This window comes from Balearica regulorum, chromosome Z, assembly GCF_011004875.1.
Source record: "Balearica regulorum gibbericeps isolate bBalReg1 chromosome Z, bBalReg1.pri, whole genome shotgun sequence".
NCBI classification, from domain to species: domain Eukaryota; kingdom Metazoa; phylum Chordata; class Aves; order Gruiformes; family Gruidae; genus Balearica; species Balearica regulorum.
Window position 1 is genome coordinate 77,422,955 of NC_046220.1, and position 23,432 is coordinate 77,446,386.

At 40.9% G+C, this 23,432-nt stretch overlaps 1 protein-coding gene across 1 annotated transcript in view; it reads left to right on the forward strand.

Annotated features, from left to right (window-relative positions):
• Positions 1 to 358: 358 nt before the first annotated feature.
• Positions 359 to 23,432, forward strand: part of UBAP2 (ubiquitin associated protein 2) — a gene marked incomplete at its 3' end in the record, with an annotated part of 69,376 nt that continues 46,302 nt past the window's right edge. Inside the window, exons 1-2 of the mRNA XM_075740387.1 lie at positions 359 to 378; positions 23,168 to 23,307. Coding sequence (XP_075596502.1) covers positions 23,209 to 23,307 — 99 coding nt within the window. The remainder of the gene's footprint in view (positions 379 to 23,167; positions 23,308 to 23,432) is intronic.

Consider the following 23,432-nt stretch of genomic DNA (forward strand, 5'->3'; position numbering starts at 1 on the left):
GCGCTGGGCCTCTGCCTCCCCGCGGCCTGACAGAGCGCTGAGGCAGGGCCGCCTGTCCGGCAGAAGCCATTCCCGCTCGGGCGCCGCCAGCGCGTCAACCCTCCACGGAGCGACCCCAGGAGCGGCCGCGGCCTTCCCTCGGGGCCTGCCGCTGCTGAAGCACCCCGGGGGTAAGGAGGCCCCACGGCCCCTCACACAGATGCTCCCCGCGTCACCTGCCCCGGGCGCAGCCGTCAGCGTGACCAACCGTCCCCTTCCGCCGCGCGCCCGTTGGGGGAGGGGGGAGAACGGGGGGGGGGGGGGGTCTAGGGGGCGGAGCCCCGGTCACGTGAATGGGAAGAGGCCGGCTATCCCCCGCCCTGTTCACGTGCTGCCGGGGTAGGCGGAAGGGCCGGTGGATGGGCGCGCGCTGGTGGTGTGTGAGGGGCGAGGCGTGCGGGAGGGGGGGACGGTAGGCGAGCGCGCGGCGTCACGTCACGTGGCGGGGGGGGGAGCGGCCTCGCGCGCGCGTGGAAGAGGAGGAGGAGGAGGAGGAGGAGGAGGAGGGGGGGGGGCCTGAGTGAGTGAGTGAGCGAGCAAGGCAGCGAGGCGCGGGCGGTCACGTGACGGTGGTGGGCGCCGCTGCTGCTTTGTGAGCGCATTGGGCAGGTACTGCGCGGGGGGGGGGCTGGGGTCGTGCGCGCCCGCAGGGTGGGTGGGTGGGTGGGTGCGTGCGGGGTGCGTCCCCCTCCCTCACCGCCCACTCCGCGCGCGTGGCAGGAGTGGTGGGCCCGCGCGCCTGGGGGAGGCCCGGCGCCCCTCCCCCGCCCAACGGTCCGGGGGCGGCCGTTGCTCCCTTAGTGGCCCGAGGCCCCTGGACGGGCCCGTCGTCCGCCGCCGTCGGGGCAGGGGGCGACGGGCCCGTCCCAGGGCTGGTTCCTGGTCCTGCTGGTAGCTTTTGTCTGGCAGCGGGTGTCTGCCAGGGTCGCCTCTCCCCGCCAGGCCTGCCGCCCCTTCCCAGTTGAGGAGGGGTTGGGGGGGTGGCGGCGTGTAAGGGGAGGCGGCTCTGCCCTACTTTTTCTGGCGGCCGCCCGGGCGAAGCTTCGCCCTGCCCTAGATTGCTGCCCCCCCCCCCCCAGGGGGCGCGGGTAGGGGCCGCTGAGTAGGCCGCAGTTGCGGGCAAGCTCCTGCCTTGCTCCTACCCGTGCTCGTGTGGGGAGGGGGAGCCGGCCCGACCCCCGGTGGGTGCCGGGAGAGGTGGGTTAGCTTGCTACTGTCCTCGTTCCGGGGAGGAGGTCCTGTACCCCATCCTCCTTGTTTCTCATTTCCTTACAGCCGGGGGTGTCTCTCGTGACAGGTTTGTGCTTCTCCTACCTCTGTGGGCTGCAGGGTGTGGGGAAAAGGGGGTGCAGCTGGACCCTTCAGAGGAGATGTGGGGCTGGTGGAGGGGGGTGTGCCTTTGGGCCCATTCCTAATCTTGAGTTGTGCCAAAGCAGGGCTGGCAGCACGGGAGGGGAACAAGTGGGTGAATAACTATTGATTTGTGCCTTGTGGGGCTTTACTTCCATGTTGTCTTTCCATATCTCTTTCTCGGGTGCTCCCTTGCTGGTGGGGGGCAGGGATTAGGGCAGCCGTGTCACGGTCGCAGCTACAGAATTCACTGACAATAACATTTCGGCAGCAACAGTAGGTTACTTGAGGACATGGCAACGAATGAACCATTCTTTCTGTTAACCTTCTCTACATAGGCCTTCCTCATCCCTGACTATGTGTGCTTGCTGAGAACTGGAAGTCAGGGCAGACCTTTGCTATTGGGCTGGCTTCTATTGCATTTAAAAACAAAAAAGAAAGCTCTTCTGTATTTCCTGCTGTAATTTTCTTCAGCAACAACAGCAAAGTGAACTGGTAGAAACCCTTCTGCAAGAAACTGGCTGTAGAAAGGGACCTGATGCACCTTCAAGTCTGATGGCAAGGATCTGAACTCTGTGATGTGAAATAGATTTAAAAATATTTGCTGTCATGTCTGCAGTGCTGTTGAATGCCACCTAGGAGCCACTCAGAGTGAACCTGGTTTGAAGCTTCTGTGTTATAGGTGTGTTAACATCAGGGAGCGTGGATGTGCAGAGCCCTCTTGATTGTGTTCAAAGGAACACACAGTCTTGTGGAACAGAAACTTCGGGTTTGGTGTGGAGCTATGTAAGGGGAGGCTCACAAGGGCCAGCCTGTTTCATCTCTAGCTACCAAGCAGCAATCAGTCCCTAGACATCTCAATTTGAGTAAATGCTGAACACTTAGAATACAGCAGCAGACCAAGGCGATAGCCTCTGGGGCAGTGGTGGCTGGTGAAATGGAGGGGCTGTCCTGGTGTGAGAGCAGCTGTTTTTTTCAAGGAGAGAAATTGGAGCTGGATGTGCATGAAGGGAGGGGGAGGATGTGCAGGCCTGGAGGAGCAGCGTTTGCCATTGAAACGGAGCCCTTCACAACAAACTGCAGTGAATCAGTCTTCTGAGCCTTTGCTTTTTTAATATTCACCAGGCTGTCTTAGTAATTCCCTTGGTTATATCATGTTCTGTAGTGCAATCTGGGTTTGGATTCCTACCTGACTGACTCAGTGTTTATACCTGGGCCCAATCTCTGTGGTAGTTTGACCTAACTTGCTTAAAGAATTTATTTTTAACCTTACGCTAGGTAACTTGAAAACAAGCAAGGCTAAATCACTTCGCAGGGTTAATGATGTTTTTGAGACTCCTGGAGTGTTACATGAAGAAACTGGATTAACTGGTGTAAACCAATTTTGATGCATAGTCTGGAAAATGAGGCAGCTTTTGTGTTTATAACCTCAACAATCTTGGTAACTTAAAGGAGGGAGGAATGGGAATTTGGCAAGCTCTAGTTCTAGTTGCAGTTTTTATCAGTGAATTGATTAAAAAAAGTGTTTATAGTAATAAAAACAAAAGCATGAAAATTCAGAAATTTAGGCCATTTCACTGGTGATGTTTTGGCTGGTCCTCAAAAAAGCTCCAGGGGCCATGACTTGGAAAAGAATTTGACCATTCGAGGGGACTTTGGAGTTACAGACATGCCACTAAAATCAAAGAAAGCTAAGGGAACACCCCCCCCCCCCCCCCGCCAAATCTTGTCTGTTACCAGAAGCTATTATTTTAAAATATTTTTTTTTTAGTTTTTCCAATTTTTAAGCTACCTTTTTAGAACTCAGAAGCAGATTTTTCTGTTTTCTGTTTCTTCCATGGACTTTATTTTATGTGATGCTTTCTTCATAGAATGCCATTTTTTGGTATGTTTTATATTTGTTGTTGGTGTTGCTCTGGTGATACTGATCATAGCAGAATAGCATGCTGATTGATAGTGCTTGAAAAATGTACGTATCATAGGCTGTTAATACTGTGTTAATAATTAGTGTTGATAGTATTACTATTAATAGTAATGTTTACTTGCAATTTCAGTAATGTTTTAGTACTGGTACTTGGAATAGGTTCTTCATGGAAGAATAAGAGTACAACTTTATACCTTTTATTAATCTTTAGTTATCTTTGTCTCTTATTTGGTTAAAGCATGTGAGCAGGCCTCAGAAGACTTGTGTTCTGTGCACAGGTTTGCAACAGTCTTGTATGACCTTGGTAAAAGAGAAGCCAAGTGAGTTGTCCCCTTTGTAAGATAACAGATTAAAGAAACTCAGTGTTGTATTTGTATACTTCAAACGTATTGACTGGAAGGTACTAGAGGAAACAGAAGTAATACCTACTTGATGGTGGTGTTCTGTTAGAGCTTTTTGAGGAATTTTGTTTTAGTTTTTTTTTCTGATGCACTTGTAGCCCATTGCATCTTTGCTTTTCAGAGAAGACCTAGTCTGGTCTTGTACTGTTTTTCATATACCTTCCCAAAACAGCTTATGTTCATTAAAGTGAGTGGAATAGGTTGCCCAGAGAAACTGTGGTTGCCCCATCCCTGGAAGTGTTCAAGGCTAGGTTGGATGGAGATTTTGGCAACCTGGACTGGTGGAGGGTGTCCCTGCGCATGGCAGGAGGGTTGGAATGAGGTGATCTTTTGAGGTCTCTTCCAGCCCAAACCATTCTATGATGAAAAGTTGTGAAGTAGCTCCTTTGCAGTTACTTAAGGTTCATATTTTGCAAAAATTGTAGAAAGGGTTTCTCTGTTTTTGCTCTAACATGATCCATGCTCTTTGATTTTGGCCATCTAAACTGGCAGTTTGTCAGAATTCCCCACTCACCTGTGGCTCCTACAGTCCATTTCACAGGTGTGGTACCTTCAGTCCTCTTCCCCCTCACTACTTCTGATGCTGCAAAGAGTAAACAGTGACTAAGGACAGATTAGAGGTGATACACTGATGCATAAGGGCTCATGGCTTGCTCAGCTTACTCTTACTAGATTGTAACTATTTTGCTGAGCATATTTTATTTATGTTTTCTCTAGAGGGTGAAACTTGAAAGATAGGTTATATGAACAACTTTGCACAGTTCTCTTGGATGGAGTTGTTCCTATTCTCAGTTCTCTTGAAATGATCTTTTTTTTTTTTTTTTTGTCCAGCTGTCTTTGTGAAAGCTGCAAGATATTGTGGCTTCTTTTGAAGGTAAACTTTGTCAAGCTTTTTTCCTCTCCCAAGCGTGTTAAATGAGTCCTCCAACAGATGAGCTTGGAGGAGTCCCTAACCTGGCTGAGTGTGGCATTTTGCATTAAAAACAGTGAAACGTTTCCCATATTGAGAGAGCTTTGGTCTTTCCTGAGGCTTAAAATTTCCCTGAAGTAGTACTCCTATGGTGAACTTCATGGTTTTGGTTTTTTTTGCTTTATCATACAGGAAACAGAGTTTAGTCCAGATCTGCAGAAGATGCAGGTTCAACAGAATTTGTGTTATGGAATCATTTATTATTTGAATCCGAAGTTAAATGAAGAAAACACAAATAATTTTTTAACCTCCAGATTTGAATCGTCACGTTGCACTTTTTTTAACCTGGTTTAAAGCGGGAGAGGGGGGAAGTCTGTCTTAGTCTGTTAGGCAGCCCTGTAGTTGAAGGTGTAAAATTTAAATTGAGTAGCTATGATGATATTCCAAAATATTTTTAATGGTTAGATGTAGAGAGAGGAAGTCTTTTTGCAGTTTTACTGTTTGTGGCATAGGTTTCATCTAGAACATTTCAGTTGTATTTCTTATGACTAAAGTACTGTTCCTGGAAGTAGTGTGATGCTTTAGAGACCATATTGAGATTGCTTTTGAGCAAAGACAATTTTTTTTTTTCTTACTGTGTTTGTTTTGTTAAATGTTTTGAGGATGGTGGATATAATAATATAGAATGAAGCATATGGCTTCTGAAAGCTCCTCTGTTTCCTCTCTCTACTTGGTTTTAAATGTCAATTGAATTATGGCTATTTTATGGTAAACACTTGACCAACATCTTGTGTTACCACATAGTCCATGTTTCCCTGTATTTGAAGGCTATTACTGATTTCTTTTTTTTTTTTCTTTCTGCATTTACATTCTTCCTTGATTTTTCAAACTTTCATATTGTTTTAGATGCAGTTTCAGCAACATGAATCTAAAAAGAATCTTGGTGCCAAACCCTGCCCTGCTGTTAGGCTCTGTGTAATAGTATTGTATTTGAGAAATTCTAGTTCATGCTTGTGATGGGTTGTGCCCCAAGGGATAGATGTCTTCTGCTCCTGCACTTTTATTTCAGTTGTCATTCACACATTCTTCAGATCACCAACTTGTGATCCATTTTGAGACTGTCATAAGATGGACCTAAGTTACTGATGTTAACTTTGGGTGACTAAATGTGATGTGCTTCACTTTCTTTTATTAGCCACTGAATAAATTTCTGAGTGTTTTGAACATGGAGTAGGTGTCAAGGGGTAGCTGTCTGAAAGGCAGTTTAGAGAAAGATTGATACAGTGTTACGAGCTCGGTGAAGGCAAGTTAATGAGTATGCAAAAGTGTGGGGGTTTTGGGTTTTTTTTTTTGGTTTGGTGGTTTTTGTTGGGTTTTTTTTTTTTTTTCCTCAGTGATTGAGAGAACCTTGTGGCTTCTGATGCCTGTCCTCAACCTTTTCGGTTTCTTTGCTGCTTCTTGATGTCCAGTTAGCAGTTGTGTCCAGGAACCTTTCTTTTGCATCTTAGCAAAAGACAGTATCTTGAATAGTTCTCTGTTATGACTGCAAGTATAAAAGTCCTTGCAACTTTATACCTGTATTCCATTTTTCATTGTTTATCATTTTAACTGTTGATCTAGTAGTGTATTTTGCTGGTTTTAAAGTCCCAGTGACTTTTACCCTACCTGGTTTAATTGAAGATAGACATTCATTTGATTTTCTTTATGTGACTGAGCAGAAATGCTCAAGCTCAAGAGTTGTGCCTAATGAAGCTTGTGGAGTATTTTTGATAACAGCTTTTCTGTTATAGGACTTCCTTCCCATTTTACTGTACTTAACCACAGACTGGCTGAGGTTGGCAGGGACCTCTAGAGGTCATCTTGTCTCCCCCTGCTCAAGCTGGGCCAGCTACAGCAGGTTGCCCAGGACCATATCTGGACATCTTTTGAATATCTCCAAGGATGGCGACTCTACCACCTCACTACACAGCATGTGACAGTGCTCGGTTGCCCTCACAGTAAAAAAGCATTCCCTGATGTTCAGACGCAGCCTCCTGTGTTTCAGTTTCTGCCCATTGCCTATTCTCCTAGCACTGGGCACTGCTTAAAAGAGCCTGGCTCTGTCTGTGCACCTTCCCTTCAGGTATTTATTTACGTTAATGAGGCACCCTACCCCAGCCCCAAAGAACAGCTTTCTTCTCTAGGTTAAACTACTTGACGTAGTCAAATCTGTAGTCCTTCAGGCAAACTCAAGGCCATATATTCTTACATGCCTTTAAGAAGGAGGTGGATTAAGGACTGAATTTAGTAGGGGTGGTGGTAACAGTAATTCGTGACTCTTGGTAGGTGAAGTGGGTGGGTTTGGGATATGTGTTTAGAGAAAATGCTGTGAAAATGCAGTAAGTTGCGTATTTCAAATCCAAATGATTTCTGTGCTTGCAAATAAGGAGTAATTGGCTGTCTTGACACTAGCTGAACTAAAGACTGTAATTCAGCAGTTCTGTGAGGGAAGAAACAGGTCAAACACTTGATTGTGTGCTAGAGATAAAATTGCCCACGTCCTGTGTACGTTCTTTCTAGGAACTGTGTGGATTGTAAATGATGGTTTAATGTACATACAGCATTTAGGACAGTTTAGGATGAGTTCTTATTGTACTTCAGCATATTGAGCAGTTCATTTTATGAAGCTGTGTGCATCAAAATTATTTTTAAAAGTACTTTTTAATGAGAGTAAAGCCAAAACTACAGAATTGCACGGGTCCTGGTATATTAGAAGTGAACTGGATCAGCCTATTTTTCCTGTTCTTGCAAATCCAGCCCTCTTCCCCCAAATTCCCAGGACCCCCACAACTGTAGACAAAGGTTACAACAAAGTTAGATTGTTAAAATTACTTCATAGTTAGGGATATTGAATCTGAGAAGTGCTGGGATGGCTCTCTTAGTACAAGCCTCTGAAATGAAACATCAGTGAGATTTAGTTTCTGCTAGGAAACCTCAAATATTTATATGGCTTATCTCCCTTGCCGATTCTGTTGATTGCTAGGGAGTGTGTTTGAGTACTTCAGTCATAGGAGAGGGAAGAGAAAATGTTTAACTTTTATATTCTCAATAAACAAATCCATTAAAATAACATCAACAGAAGGCATCAAAAGTGTTTCACTAATTATGAAATGACCTACCTATTATAAAATATGCTAAAATGTAGGGCAAGAAACCACAGAACTGTCCCTTTTCAGTTGATTTTAATATCTAAGGAAAAATTGAGCAGAAAAATATATCGAGTGATGCATCTTACCTTACAGGCCAGAACAAGCAGGTTTTGAACCTTGCGTCAGACTGTGGTAACTAAAACCTTTTCCACCTAGCAAAAAACAAGTAGCTCTTTGAGATTGAAGTTGAATGTAGGAGAGAACAAATGAAAGAGTTTAGCAACTGGAGACAGCATTGTTTTCCTCACCAGGACTTTGTTAAGCAGTTGTGGTTGGCCAGGAACTGGTTTTATGGTTGTAGGTCCCCTTCATTGACAGACTCTGATTGAAAAGCTGACATAGGATTCTTCTTCCCCTTCCAGTTGCTGCATGGTATTGGAGAAAAGTTAGGAACAGTTGTTAGCATGTTCTTTTGATGGTACGTTCTCTCCTTGACTCCACAGACTGGTCTTAATGCAGTATGGATAGGGGCAGAATGAGTTGCCTGTGGAGGAGCAGGAGGAGGATGTGGCTTGGCGGTAGTTGCAGGACAGGTTTGGGCTGGGGGAAAAATTGGGGAAGAGTTTGGTATTCTTGGTCACTGATATGATGGGTTTCTACTTTGATTTGTTTGTTCAAATTATCTGGAGTCTGGCTCATAGCAGCAGAAATCAAGTCATTAATGCTGGGGATCCTTAGGTGTATCTTTACAAACAAACAAAATTCCTGCTTTGATGAACTGCACTGAAAGGGAGCAATGAAATAACGCTGGGAATGATAGCCCCTGGTAGAATACCTGGAGAGGAGGAAAGGGTCTCTTCTCTACATCCCTGTTGGCTGTTAAGTCTGCGTGGTGAATTATTTGACACTGTGAATATGTTTCAGTCTTTTCAACCAGCATTGCTCTGTTATTGTGTAGCAGCTGGCGCTTCAGTAATGCAAACTGGAACATTGTAAGTTTGTTTTGCATCTTATTTCTGCTGGTATTCCTATAAATGCATTTTTGTTCTGCATTTATGGGTATGTGTAGTGCAGCATTGATGAGTTGCCCTTTTCCCTAGAAGTTTATACATGAACAGACATGCTGTGAGATACTGTGAAAGTTGGGTTTGTTTTTTTTTTTAAGATAATCTTTTTGTTCTTTTTTAAAGGGAGAAATGTTGAAGGGGAAAGGGATAAGCTGTCTCTTCTGACACTCTAATGGAGGGGAAGGTTAGCTCTGTTCAGAGTTTCACGTTGTCCTTCTGTTGAATAAAATGAGACTGTTGCCACCTCTTACATTTCCTCAAAAATCTCGGACTTCTCAATTTTTCTGTAAGAGTAATCTCACATAAGCATAACTCAAACACTGTGCTAAACTTGGCTGAAATGTATATCTAAACTGTACTTAGTATAGTTAAAGCTTAAAAGCATTAAGCTGAAGACAACATTTAAGAGACTGAAAGTAGAGCTTTATACTAGGTTGGTTTATCCAAAAGTATGTTTGGGTATTATGACTCATATTTTATACTAGTATGATGTTTATGGCTAGAGAGGTGTGGATGTCTGCTTTCTTGAAATCTTGAAGACCAGCTTGGAAGAAGTGGTATCCTCTTCCAGGCCTTGTTGTGAACTGACCTTCCAAGCAGTTCAGCTTCTGGAATGTATTAAAGCTTCTTGAAATACTGACCTACAGTATTTAGCCTCAACCCCTCTTTTTTAGAAGTTGTATGTATTTTTAAAATGACACAAATTACTAATTAAAAGAAGAAAAAAAATTACTTTTCCAGAAACTGTATAAAATTAAGATTTTGTTAAGCTTCAGACCAGTTAAAAAGAATAAAAAAGCTCATCTTAAGATGCTTTCACTATTTTCCAATTGTATTTATATCGAAAATATTGCAGCTCCAAGTCTCAAGGTTAACCAAAACATTATCACATGTTTCTGGAACTTAGGCTTTCAAGTATTTTAGAGCAATTGGATATTTAACTGAAGCTCTGGAAGAGTTCAGCCAAAGAAATGTTTACAGTGTAAGAAACTCAGTTTTACATAAATGTGCTTCTAACTCTTAAACAAAAACTTTTATTTCAGTTATGTTAAAATCTCTACTGACAAGTGAGTTCCAGATAAATATTTATATATTTTTAGTTGCTTCTGAAGTAAAATTACAGCCTTTTGTGGAATCACAGTAGCCATAAGGTCTCTTTGTTTTATTCCTTTTTAAATTTGATAGGAATTGTGATAATTCAGTTGAGCAAAGGGTTTTTTTCTCAAATATGTGTGCATATTAGAATTCACATTAACGTCTAACTGATCATATCTGATACGGAAGGCCTTACTCTTGGTGCTTTGCGTTCTGGGAATTTTCTGGGTTTTATTCATTGTGTACATGACATTTGAAAACTTAGAATGGTTTTAAGGGAGGTTATGTCTCTGGCTTTGGGAATGACATAATCTATTTAAACATGCTTTTTCCTTCCCTTTCTTCTTCCTCTGGCAAAAAATTCTGAAAACAGCACAAATGTTTTTCTTGTGTGTATTTGTAACTCTTCAAATGGACTTCCATGAATAAGTGGAAGTAAAAATTCTACTCTTTAAAGTTGCTGTTCTCAGGAGTTGCCTGTATACTCAGTGATGTTTAAATGTGGTGTATTGAGAGCTGTTTCATCCTATTCTATCAGTCTCTTGCATTTGATCCTGCAATGAAATTCCTGTGATGCAGCTGTAATCTCACAGTAACTTCCATAATAACAAATCTCAGAAACTCAGACTTCATGGCAAGGTTCTTTTGGGATATCAAAACTAAGGTCATGCTAACATCTTGTGTCTTAGAGTTTTAGAGCACAGCATCGAGGTTGGTAAGTATTGTTTTTCAAATTTTAGACATGTGAAAATGGAGGGACCAAAAGGGCAATATCTACTTATATGAGGCTTGCATGCTTTCAAAAAAAACACCCAAAACTTTTGCAGAACTGCAAGTTTCAGTGTGCTGAGGGTCAGACAGTGAGTAGCTTTTTAGCAGTTTACTTTCTGCTGATTACAGCTTTGGGTGAACGCTGCCCTTTTAACTGTGTATGTGTCTTGGACTTGTTGCTCTTACTAGACAGGCATGTAGAATGACAAGGTGCTTTTTTCGTTTTGCAATTTTTATTTTCAACTTATTGTAGTGAATCAGGTTCTTCTTACTAATTTTCCCAAGGCCGTGTACTCATTGAACTTGAGAAACAGTCTTTGTGTGTTAAATTGAGAATACGTTAAAAACGTCATAGTATTCTGTGTTTTAAGTTTGCTTACTGTTAGTTTCTCAATTTATTTACAGTGTCATCTTGGCTTTTACAGTAAGTATGCTTAACAATCCCCTGTTGTGCTAGAATTTCTACATAACGTTCTGTAAATGACTGAAAAGTAGTATTGTGGTTAAAAAGCTGTTATTTAAGTTTGTAATGCAATTTTAAAAACTTGTAATATTTTATCTTGGTTACCCCTTGCTCATCCTTTGCTTGAGTTCTGCGTAGATACAGCTTTTTGGTTTGCTTGGAGAAAAATTATGTTTACAATACATCTTCTGCTGAAATGGCTTTAAAGATTGACATTACCAAACCATTTATTCAGTGAAGTTTTTGTAGGTACAGTATGATCTCTAAAGCTGATACCTGTAATATTTTAATGCTGTTGCTAGAGTTGTACACTTCAGTTAGCAAAACCTGTATTCCAGGTGCAGTCTCAGAATTCACATGTGTACTGAGGGTGAGGTGCTGTAATTAATATAAATAAGCTGTTTCAGAAACTTAAGATGCGAAGCGTGCAAGTCTCTTTTCTTTCAAAAGTGAGTAACTTGATCTTGCAGCAGAGTGCTTGGTCTTTTAAGTTGATGATAAAATAGACAGGTGACTAATACCTTCTTGGGATGTTTTAGAAAACAGATTTTCTACTTAGGCATTTTAATATTGTCTTGCATAGTATATAAACCTGGCTTACCTCTGTGGAATCAGGGGCTGTTAGGCTAGTACAGCATAGTAATGAATATCCCAGCAGAATACAAAAATATGTTTAAAAGGGAATGTAAGTTTTAAGAAAATAAGTGAATAAACTTCTGTGAAGAGTGCATTTCTTAATGGTCTATCAATAGTAAGTTTTTGAAGAATACATGCTTATCCTTTGCACTTTTCCTCAATGTTATTGTAAGCTAATCTGGCTTGCAAAGGGTGGTGGAGAGTAAGAACTTCCTACTGGAGACAGAAAATGTGTGACAGCCGAACAACATTTAAGTCAGTCTAGACTTGCAGAAAAGGGTAAAGATGTGGAGCTGAAACAGTGACTGTGGGTCTTAGAAGAAGCCTATGGGTGTTTCCCCTGCCCCATACTTACGTTGGAGATAAAATACATACTGAATTAAGTGCAGTAAAGCTTTGTGCAATTTGACATCTTATGTGAGCAGCTTGTTTCTTTGACATCTTACTTAAAAAGGTTAAGAAACTAAGAAGTTGGAGATTAATGTTAAAAAAGCAGAATGAAATTAAACACACAAGAACAGCCTGGATGACTTTATTCTTGCTTTTAGATTTAAATTCTGTGTGGAGGGCTCTTTATTCACCTCCTCCTTTCTACTGTATTGTATGTTTGAAGTTGTAAAGATTGTGAAGATTCATCTCTTTGGATAGTTTGGTATTATTCTGGTGCAGATCAGATAGACTTGATCTCACATAAACTGCTAGAATGATGAAACAAGAGTAACTGAATTTACATGTGGCACCAAGTTGAGAAGTTGTGATCATGAGGAAAATAGTGCTCAAAATGTACTGTGAAAGTTTGGGGTAAAGCCAAGTTTTCTGACTGTAGCAGCTCAAGATGAGGATTAGTACGAAAGGAAACTAATAAACCCCACCTTGTTTAAAGCTAGACAAAATGCTACCAATGGTTATGACCATGGAAGGAACATTCCAGAATTGACAGAGAAATAAAAGTGATCTGCTATGGCTTTCAGTTCTCAGTGCTGAAAAAGGACTTGGCTTCTCACAAAGTTTGACTTTGGAAAGCTAAACTGACCCAAATGGCCATGAGTTTTCATCAAGATTTTATGCACAGTAAAAGGTTAAGATTGCGAAGGAAGGAAATCTTTAATACTACCTTAGAAACCATTGTTTGTTTTCGTCCTTCTGGAACTTAATATTCAGTTGTATATGTCACTGCAAAAAAATTAGGTTTTTATTTCGGTGGATTTCTCCTCTTGCTGAAGATGAACCTGGAGAAATATCGTCATCTGGGGGAAAATTATAGGAAGATGTTCTAGAATATCTTGCTTTATTTAAGAGTCTTGTTCAGCAAGACTCCTGGTTTTCTTTGGCTTCCTAAATATGCGTGTGTATCACAGGCAGTGATCTGTACTGGTTTTCTTCCCTCAGTATCTAGTTAGAGTAGGCTCTGTACAGGTGCAGGAATGATGATACTTGAGCTCTTTGGTGTTGCTACCAAAACTCTGAAGCTAGATTCAAAAATCTGATATCACAAGGGTTTTAGCATATTTTATAGATACAGCCTTACTGATTACTTAGTGCATTTGCTTTTATATCACTTGTGTCTTGTAATTTAACCATTGCTTTTTGTTGTGAGTGTTGTAATGTGATCTGATGAGTGTTGCAAGTCTGAATTAATCCTGTGCTCCAAACCTTTTTTTTTTATGGTGGCACTTTCTACTTTGTTCCTTGTTATCAATTGTAGTGTGAATTAACTAGGTGCCCTTTCTTTTGATGTAGTTTACTGTGTTTCCGCCAGTGTGAGAACGTAACAAATGTGTCTCCTATTGCTTGGCTATTTTTAGTCCTGTTGCTTGTATCTGTTTCTATTCAAAGAATTCCTTTGGAAGCTGTTCCAGGAGAGCCTGGTTCAGCAACATAGGAGGGAGCTGGAGGGGGTAGGGAGAGCACAAGTGCCAAACATGTTCGTGATCTGGCAGTGAGATGTCTGACGTTGAGTGCTGCTTCCTATGTGACCCCTTGTTTACAAGAACCCTCCTTCTGGATATTGTCCTGGCTGTGTGACTCCCAGCTTGTGTTAGCTATTTCTTTCTGTCATTTGGAGTACCTGGGTTTCAACTTGAATCTTCTTAGTGGGTTTGGGTTTTTTTGTGTAAACAGTAGTTGATTTTAGGGGCTGTTTAGATATGGGGCATTACATCAGAGCGAATAGCTGAAATACGCATTTCTACAGTTTAATAGTCAAAGCTGGCAGTTCGCAGTACTTGTCTTTTTCTCTGCTCCTGTTACAATTCAGCAGCTTTTTTTGTCCTGGTACTGGTTTAATCTGGATTAGTTTTCCTGATAAGTTTAAAAAAAAAATATGTTATTTAACACCTTTTTTTTTCTTTGCTGTTGCATTAATTACTCATCTTGTGGGTACAGCTAGCTGTAGAATGCAATGGTAATGATTGATAGGGAGGTGGTCCACTGAAAAGTTTTTTGTTTGGATTTTTTTAACGATTCTGTCTTACAGTTGGTAATATTAACAAACTACAAGCTGAAGTGCCCTTGATACATGCTTGTAGCTTGTGTTGTATGTACTGACGTAGCTCAAGCTTAAACTATTTCGAAAATGACTTGCTAACATAGTAGAGGTGAGGGGACTAGTGATTTTAAGACAAGTTGGTCACAGTTAATACAGAAACTTCCTATGTCCTGTGCAGCTTTAGTGGTGTATTTCAGTCTTACCTGAGATGCTTTGACTACTTAAATTTTTTTTTTCCTTATAGTGTTGATAGCTTAACCAGAGTGTGACCTGAGATTATATGTCCTTCCATGTACTCTTTGGAGAAAACATGTAACTTGTTTATTTTGTACTCAGCAGCTGTTTCCTCACCTACATGTGTACATATGTGTGTGACTGCCCTGAGCTAACCTGGACTTCTAGCTGGCTGCCAAGTTCATCTCGGATAGACTGGAAAGCTGTTGAAATTGTTACAGTCTGCAGAGGCTTTGTGGGTTTTTTTGGTTTTTTTTTTTTTTTGTTTTGTTTTTTTTTTTTTTTTTTGTGGAGGGAGCCATCTGAAGATCTTCTAAGTCACCTAGCCCTGTCTTCCTGGACAAGTCTGTGTGGATTTCCTCCTTTCCCCCTTGGAGGGACTGCTGTGAGTTTTAATGGGCTGGCAGAGGGAGCAAGCATTCTCAAGGTGGGGCTTTTGATAAGGAAAGGTTAGATGTTTAAGTGTTTTATCATGTGAAAGTGAAATTCAAAGATGATGAGCAAAAGCATCAAATATTTAGTGTACAAAATCATTAAAGGTTGCTTTTGGTGGCTAAATTGCTTTAGGGTAGTTTGAGTCTCTAGTTTAATGCCTGAAGCTGAATGTAGACAGGTAGTTCTATGGCTGGGGGAAAGGACTGTATTCTAGATTACCATGAGCTGCGTTAGTCTGTCCTCATGTTGGTTGGTTATAGCCTCCTCTTGTTTGGATAGAAGCACCTCCAAATTTTTATAAGTGTAGTCTTCATTGTGAGTTACTGAATGCTAACAGGTATCCAAGAGGCTGGGCAATAAAGGAGTGTTCTTCAGTGAAGTCTGTTTTCCCCACTGGTGATCGAAAGAATATGTATGCTGCAAGATAGCGATATATTCAAGATCACTCTGCTGACAGAATCCCTTCCTTGGAGTTTTTTATTTTTTAAAATGCCTACAATGCATTCTTAATGTGGAGTTTTTTTGTTGTTGTTGCGAGCAGAGAGCCTGACCAGGTGAAGTCTTGCTGTACTGGATCCCAGGAAAACAAAATGTGGAACCTCATGTTTTACCTATGTTATAATGGTACATGGCTGCTGAAATAGAAGTTCCCCATTTCCTCGTGAACTTGATCCCTATCCCTTGTGTCAGATTCAGCAGTTGTATAGCCACATAGTTTTCCACTGGATAAGCTTATTCAACTGACTCACTGTTTTGTTTTAGAGGGTTTAGTGTATTCTTGGGTCAGCTCACTGAACGCACTCCCTTTGCAGCCGCACAATCATTAGTCTGATTGAAGGGAAGTAACAATATTATGCGCTTAACGAATAGGGGAGCAGGACTGCTGTTTGTGGTGACAGCTCACAATTGCATGGTATTAGATGTGAGCTGAAACTTGATTTTAATGGAATAAACTGTTTGGGTTCTGCCTGCACTATGGATTTAGAATGAATATACAATCAGGTCTCAAAAGGGAACTAAAACTCTAGTCGTGTTTTTTTTGTCCCAAACTCTGCTCAGCCTTCCTCCACTTCTGTATGACTTCAGGAAGGCTGTGTTAGCTCTGGCTGCAGAGGGTAATGATTTTCAACCCTGAAAAACCTGCTAGTTCAGTTTTTTCCTCAGCTGCACTAAACCTTTCCTTTTGTGAAGTACTAGTTAATGTTTTTTACAAGCCTCCTAGTTAATGCAATGTGTAATTCAATCTGAGTTATTTGTTGCAGGGGGTGACTAGGCTGTAGTTCTGCTAGCTGCTACTGTGTTGGAAGTTGTAGACACTGTAGAGTGCTTTCACTGGATGCTATGCAGGAAACCTTGGGAGGGAAAATGCAGAGGGCTTTACCTTTTCTGTTTTTCTTTGTTGATCCATTTTTGGGGGTGGATGAACTCAGAGAAACAGGTATGAAGAGGGGGTTTGTAATACTAATGGTTCTTCACCACTGAATGCAGCAGTGATGGAATAAACAGCGTGTACACTGTGTATTGACTTGGCTAGTATTTTCTTTTATCTTCTTAGGCTAGAAAATAAGAGAGCAGAGGACTCAGAAATGGAGGTGTTCCTTTTGTCCTGTAGCAAAGAGAAGTAGTGTATGCATGGCTGTGCAAGCAACAGGAACCATGCCTGAGCCACTGTGGTGTCTGTGTGCTTCCTAAGCCGATATACTGAGTCAGTTGACTGTTCAGGACAGCATATGGTGTGGTCAGTGATGGGAATATATTATCTCTTTTACTTTGGTAGCTTTTAGAGAGGGTTCACATAAGAGAAGCTTTTTCTATGACAGAGGGCAAGAACTGGGGTCCTTCCATCAGAGATGACAGGAACATGTATTTAATTTTTCCTTCAGGTCGCAGAATATCAGAACAGGCCAGAGCTTTTCTTAAAATATTCCTCAGCAGAGAAACATACTTCAAAAGTGAACTTGCTGTTGCCCCTTTCGCACAGAACCCCCATGATTGCTGCTTCTCAAAGAGAATTCGCATTTACTGTGTATTATGTTTCTATGTGGACCAGTGCAGCCTCTTTTTTTTTTTTTTTTTTTAACGCAGTTAGTCTAACTGAGTCTCTGTTACTTAAAGTTTCATTACAGTCAGTAATAAGTGCTGGTAACTAGTGCATCTTACAGGTCTTTGCAAACATGGGGCTTATAATTAGTTGGGACAGGGAGCAGGACTTTATATTCTTTTTGCATGTGGAATTCCAGCTGGTTGCTATCTAAAATGGCCTTCCTGCAGAAAGGCAGCAAAAGATAAGAATAGTGACTTTGTAGGTACTGGTACCTGAAACATAAGGTCAGGTCCTCTGAATCTTCTAGGACACTCACTGCCTTTTGATTGTCCAGAATCGGTCAGGAGCGTTGTCTTTTGACAGCAGCAGAGCTGGGTAGGGTTTGCTAGCCAGGTTTTTAGCAGTCTGAAGATTGCCTTGGTTGTGTGAAAGATAAAGCCCTAGATGGAAGTCAGTTAGGCTTCTCTGATTTTAGTGTGAGTGTCTTTTTTTTTTTTTTTTTTAATACCAGGGAAAGTCAAATTTTGGGAAATTTAGATTCTTCTTTCAGAAATTTGTGTATGAATAAGGGCACTCATTGCCTTTGAAGTTTGAATATTTATAAAAAAATTATGAGGGCTAACCTGCTGGATGTTTATTGGGTGTAGTTGGCAGATTTCGATTAAAGGTAGGATAATCAGCAGTATATACTGAAATGTAAAACATGTTTGTTAGAGACACTAGGATAATAGCAAAGATATATATTGTGAGATTGAAAATTTTTAAAATAGTGTTAATGATATTTAACTTTCATGATTGAAACCTGCTCTACTAGTGGAAAACACACACTGTTCAGTCCCCCCCCTCCACATTATGCTTTTGAGAAGGGATCTGAATATGTGACCGACCTTTGCCTAACTCCAGTCTTTTGAAGATGAGCACTTCTTTCTCTTCAAAAACAATGCTGTCTTGTCTTTTATTTCTAAGACCTGTTTGTATATTTCTTTGTCTTGCTTTATATAACATTTACTTAGGAATACCAGTCCTTGAAAGGAACTTTTTTTGTGTGTTGCAATGAGAAATTATTGATTACTGTAGAATAGGGTGTGTTAGCTAATTATAGATTGACTTGGCAGAATAATAATTTCAACAACTGAGTGCATTTTAAGAAAAGTGAGTAAGAGTATTCACTTGTTTATTCAGTATGCTTTGCTAACACAGCTGGAAGTGTGTATGTTAGTTAATATGTTTGTGCTGGTACTCTGGCCACTCCCAGCAATCCTTTTTTCTTGGTAAAACATGAGAGCATACAGATAGTACAAATTCTGTCTCCTGTGTTCTGCCAGTGATGCAGGTCTACTCCTCGCCATCAATATTCTTCCTATTTACTGTAGAGGACTGTAAGATGAGACATGAATCCTTGCAGAGTCCATAAGCTCAGGTTCAATATTGTTGGCTTGGGGCAGTACAGACACTGAGTAATCAGCACTACTCCTGAGGAACATCTGACTCTTGCAAACTCTTTTCCCCTTTCAAGCAGTAATAAAGGTGGTGAAATTCTTTAGACAGCAGCACTTGAGGGAAATGCATTGCATCCATGCTTTGCAGACATAATTTTTTCCCTTTGCACTTTTTCCTCGTGCTCATGTTATGCTACTGCTGTAGCAGTGAAATCTAAACTCATTGTATAGGCACAGTAGACCTGCTATCATGAGGCAGGGTCCTGCGGCGTTTTCCCAGCCCTGTCATTGTAAGAAATCCTTGACTGAGCAGCTTTGTGATTAGAGTATAAAAAAAGCAATCACACTTTTAAGCTATTCAGAGAGATTTCTGCACAGTGTTCTTTATCACAGCTCTTTGTCCAGAGAGTCAAGAAAATAACTTTCTTGAGGCTGCCTCAGGAAGAGAATTGAAACCACAAATGTTTTGTTCGGCTGATGGAAGTGAATATTTAACTTCAGAAGGATTCTTGAAAGTCAGGTGGTATTGCAATGCATGTTCTGTCTCTGGAAGTTCAGTGGTAGATTTTACTGTGTCTTATGGGCCTTGCCACCCTGTTAAATCAGTTTGTATTCTGTATATCTCTAGCTTTTTTGACTCCTTTGAGTCTAAAAGGACTAGATTTCTTGCCAAAGAAACATTGAACAAAAGATCAAAGAAAGCATTAGGATAGCTTTAAGAACCTGCTTTTTGTGTTGATATACATTCAATTACTCTTTGATTTTTGCCTTCCTGTTTTCCTTCTAAAATCCAGAGCAAAAACTCAGCTAAATGTGTTGAATAAGACTTACGGTATGGAGACTTTGGGAGGGGATGGGATTTGATCTCTTTAGGAAGGTTGGGTGTTGAGATACCAATACTTAGATATTGCTTTTGGAAACCAGAATTGTTGCCATTCCATCACCAGCCTAGTGACGGTTTGTTATGTGATACTGTATCTCCTGTTGTGTAGGTCCTTGGGCTAGACTTGCTGTACAGACAGAAACACTAAAACAAACAAAACCTTGACATTTGGGATGATTTTCTTCTTAAATGCCTCTGCTTTCCAGTTTTAAATCTAGTTATTTGCTTTATGAGGAAGTGCTGAAATTTGAATTCCTTAGTCCTTGAGAAGCTAAACATACTTGAACAATGTTCTTAACTACTGATCAAGAGTTTTGTTTTGATTGTGGGTTTTTTGTTTGTTTGTTTTTTAAAGTAGAAGACAACCTTCCTCTGGAGGTACTAGATTACATCAGTGAAAAAAAGATTTACAGTGATCTTATGCTTTTTTCCTATTGTCATGAAAGAAAGTATGACCACCTTCTTTACATAACAGTTTTGGGAAGTTCAGTCTCTTTTAATGCTTTCTCCTCCTTTTTTGCTAATGCTCTGGGGGTCTGTTTCATTTAATGCGTATCTATTTCTTCAAAATACAGCTGTTTTGGCTGCTTACTAGGGTTGCAATATGTCTGCAAGGTCAAGTATTAACTGCTGATGAGGGACTTTTGCACTGAGCCAGATAGACCCTGACATGGAAACTGAAACATCTGCTTATCTGAATATTTTTTTGATCTTTATTAAACAGATTTTAATTAAGAGTTGTCTTCCCAGTCTCAAATCTTCTTTCCTCATTTGATCTGCAGTTAAAATTAAGTTCATCAGTTTGTGATATCCTACTCATTGCTATGACAACAGCCTGTCAAACAGACTTTGATATGAGGAATTGCAGAGAATAAGAAGCTGCTTTGTGAGCAAGGAAGTGTTCTTGTTCAGCCCCATCTTATTAATTAATAATGTCCCATTCAATGCTCAAAATTGTAGTCACTATGGTAAATTGAAGGTAGTGGCTATCTGCATCCCTTCTACCTGTGGCTTTGATACTCTAAAGAGTAGGTGTGTTAGGGTGTGAAGCCTCACCCTGGCACAGTGAAGGCATGCCTGTCGCAGGGAGGTGAGATATTTCCCTAGTCAGTGCACCATTGGCGTTGGAGCAGGGCCCTTCAGCTGCTCCTCGTGCGTGCTGGGGCTGGGCTGGTTGCTGTGTCTGGACACTGCTTGTAGATAGTAAGTGCCAACTAAAAGGAAATAAAATAGCTTTATTCTGAAAGCTCTCTTTATATCAGGCTGCCAATTGTGTTTTTAAGAAGACTGGATTGTGTCTGAAATGGTTTATAACGTGCCCGTATTGGCTTAATGGGGAATGTCAAACTGAGGGTGTGTTTTCACACTTGTCAGAAGCAAGTGCAAGTCCGTACTGCTGCCAGGAAGAGGCTCTCGCCTTCACTGGTTTTCTGCTTCAGACCTCTTTCCAAATTGTGCTGCTCATGGGCTGTATGGTCAGCAAGATGAGGATCTTCTTTAAAGATCACATTATATTGTTCAGGTTGTTTGGCTCTGTTCCCTCCAGCAGGCTGATTTGCTGTGCTGCTTTATCCCACAGGAGTGTTTCAAACACTTGGGTGCCTGCCTTTTTCATTTAAGTATCCTTTCATCCTGAAAAACAAACATGGCTTAAGCAGCTGTGACACAGAGGCACTGTAAAATACATGTTAAGAGAGGGAGAAAAAACAGTACTCTTCAGGAAGCATAGGTTGCCTGGCTGTCAGAAGTGTAGGCTACAGTTCAGCACGTGCTTTACAAACAAATGGAAAACTTCTTGGTTTAATGTGCGTGTACTGCTGTCATGTCTGAAACATGGATCACAATACTTTGAGTAGCTTTGGTGAAATTACAGAAAATAGCATTGAAATGTATGTCAGAATTTCTAGGTACGAGAATCTCTGTAAATATGATGTTAATTCAGAAATGATGAACAAATTGAGACCCAATGGAGTTATAATTTCTCAACATATGTTAAATCACAGTGGGCTAATTCCAGACAGTCGTGTTTGAAACTACAAGCTTGACTTTCAGAGAGGTTAGTGTTCTGTGTCATATTGTCTGTTCAGGGCTTTTTTTTTTTCCCCATTGCTTATTGTGCTAGGCTCAAATTGTGGTGAGATGACCAATACTTTAAAAAAAAAAAAACAAACCCAAACCCACAACAAAACCCAACTAACGCAAAGGTCATTATTAGTCTATATAAATCTAAGTTTTCAGGCATTGGCAGTCCAGTCAGCAAGGCTTATAAAGTAGATTTTAACACAAAGCGCAAAAGTAATCTCTACTGCAAACTCAACTGAGGAGTGTTCGTAATGTGTTTAAAATATCAGAGGACAGCTACAACCAGATAATCAGCGATAAGTGTTGAACTTGCTGTTCAGACATCACCACAACTACTTAATACTTTGCTTTCCATAGAACATGTTGTCACAACCTTGAATAATCTCTGTTCTCACTGTATCTGGCTTTTAGGGTGTCAAGTACAGCGCTGTGATGGCCTGTGTGTTCTGGGGCATAGAAGACAACAAAGATACAGAATCTTGAGAGTTTAGGAGACAGATTGGCTTCGGTGAATACGTTCACAAAGTGGGAGAAACACAGTATTCCATTTCAGCTCATACTATAGCCAGTTCGTGACACAGGCAGGCCTTTTTTGTTAAATATCTAAGAGTTCATGGAAACATACTTTCTCTTCAGACTTTATTGAATACTTTAACTAGCACATAAATCCAATTTCTGCATTCAATTTTGGCCACAAAAATGTATTTCTAAAGTGAAGAAGAGATTTAAATGATAATGGGGTTAATTATCTTTTTGATTCTAGGTGAGGCTCCTGACCATCATGAATCTATCTTGAAACTGAAGCATCTCATTGCAACTTTAATTGTTGAGTACCCATTACTTGTGAATGCTAGTGAGCAGTTGGGTATTGAACGCATCCTGATCCGTGCAGTCACAGCAGTTTGCTCAGTTTTCACCTGAGCATTATTGTGCATTGAACTCAGCACTAGCAAGCTTGCACCAAAGCTACTGCCCTGACAAGTTGTATGCTGAGGCATGTTCATACATTGGGGTTGCAGTAAAAGCGCTATGCTGCTTGTTTGCACATCTCCGTCTGCCCAGGTGCACCACTTGTAGGTTGTCTTTAGTTCCCTAAATTTGCAGTTTTACTTCCCAGTGTCATGGGGACAGAAACCAGGCAGTTGACTGTGACCGTTCTGACCAGATGAGTTATCTGTTTCCAGTTATCATAGCTACTGTAAACCATACTGGCTACTATAAACAAAAATACTGGCCACAGAGGCCAAATTTAAAGGTAAGCATCATCATTTCTCTTATAAACAAGAGAAGTAGAGTCAGTGTTGGCCACAACTTCCATATATGTGCAGGAAAGCAGTTTGATGATAGGGAATGGAGGAACTGCCTAGTTTGTGAATGTAATTTTTGTGTTAGTGTTCTGAGTGAGTATGAGAATGGTTAAATTCCAGGCATCAAAACAAGACAGCAGGTATTACAGAAATTTAAGGAGTGATACAGCTGGAGCTGGAATTTCAGCAGAGTAGCAGGTAGTATGTTAAATAACTGGAAAAATGTGAGATTTAGATGTTGTCTGAAAGTACAGAGGTAGACAGATACCAAGCAGCTGGCAAAAATGCTTCTTATCCACTGTAAAGACTGCATTAAATCCAATAATAGTTTATAAAAGCTACTTTCTCAGGAGTCTGTGTATAGAGTTCATGGTAAAGGCAGGAAGTGTTCAAGCTACTGCATTTGTGTATTTTCTGGGTATTGAATCAGTACCCTGCCTTAACTCATGCTCTTTTTTTTTTCCTTTTCAGATTTTCTATTTTGTACATACATTGTTTTGTATATACTGTATATGATGACTTCGGTGGGCAGTGAACGTACCCGGGGCACTCGGGACAAAATGCAAATTTCAACCACACAGCCAACACAACCACAGAAACAAGTAGTACAGGTATGTGATACCATATGATCTTCTTTGAGTTGAAAGCGAGCATGTAATGTTATGTACTTCTTCCCTAAGTCAGTAAAACTGAGGAAAAGATGGGAGGAAAAATCGTAGTTTGTTTTGGAAGAGTA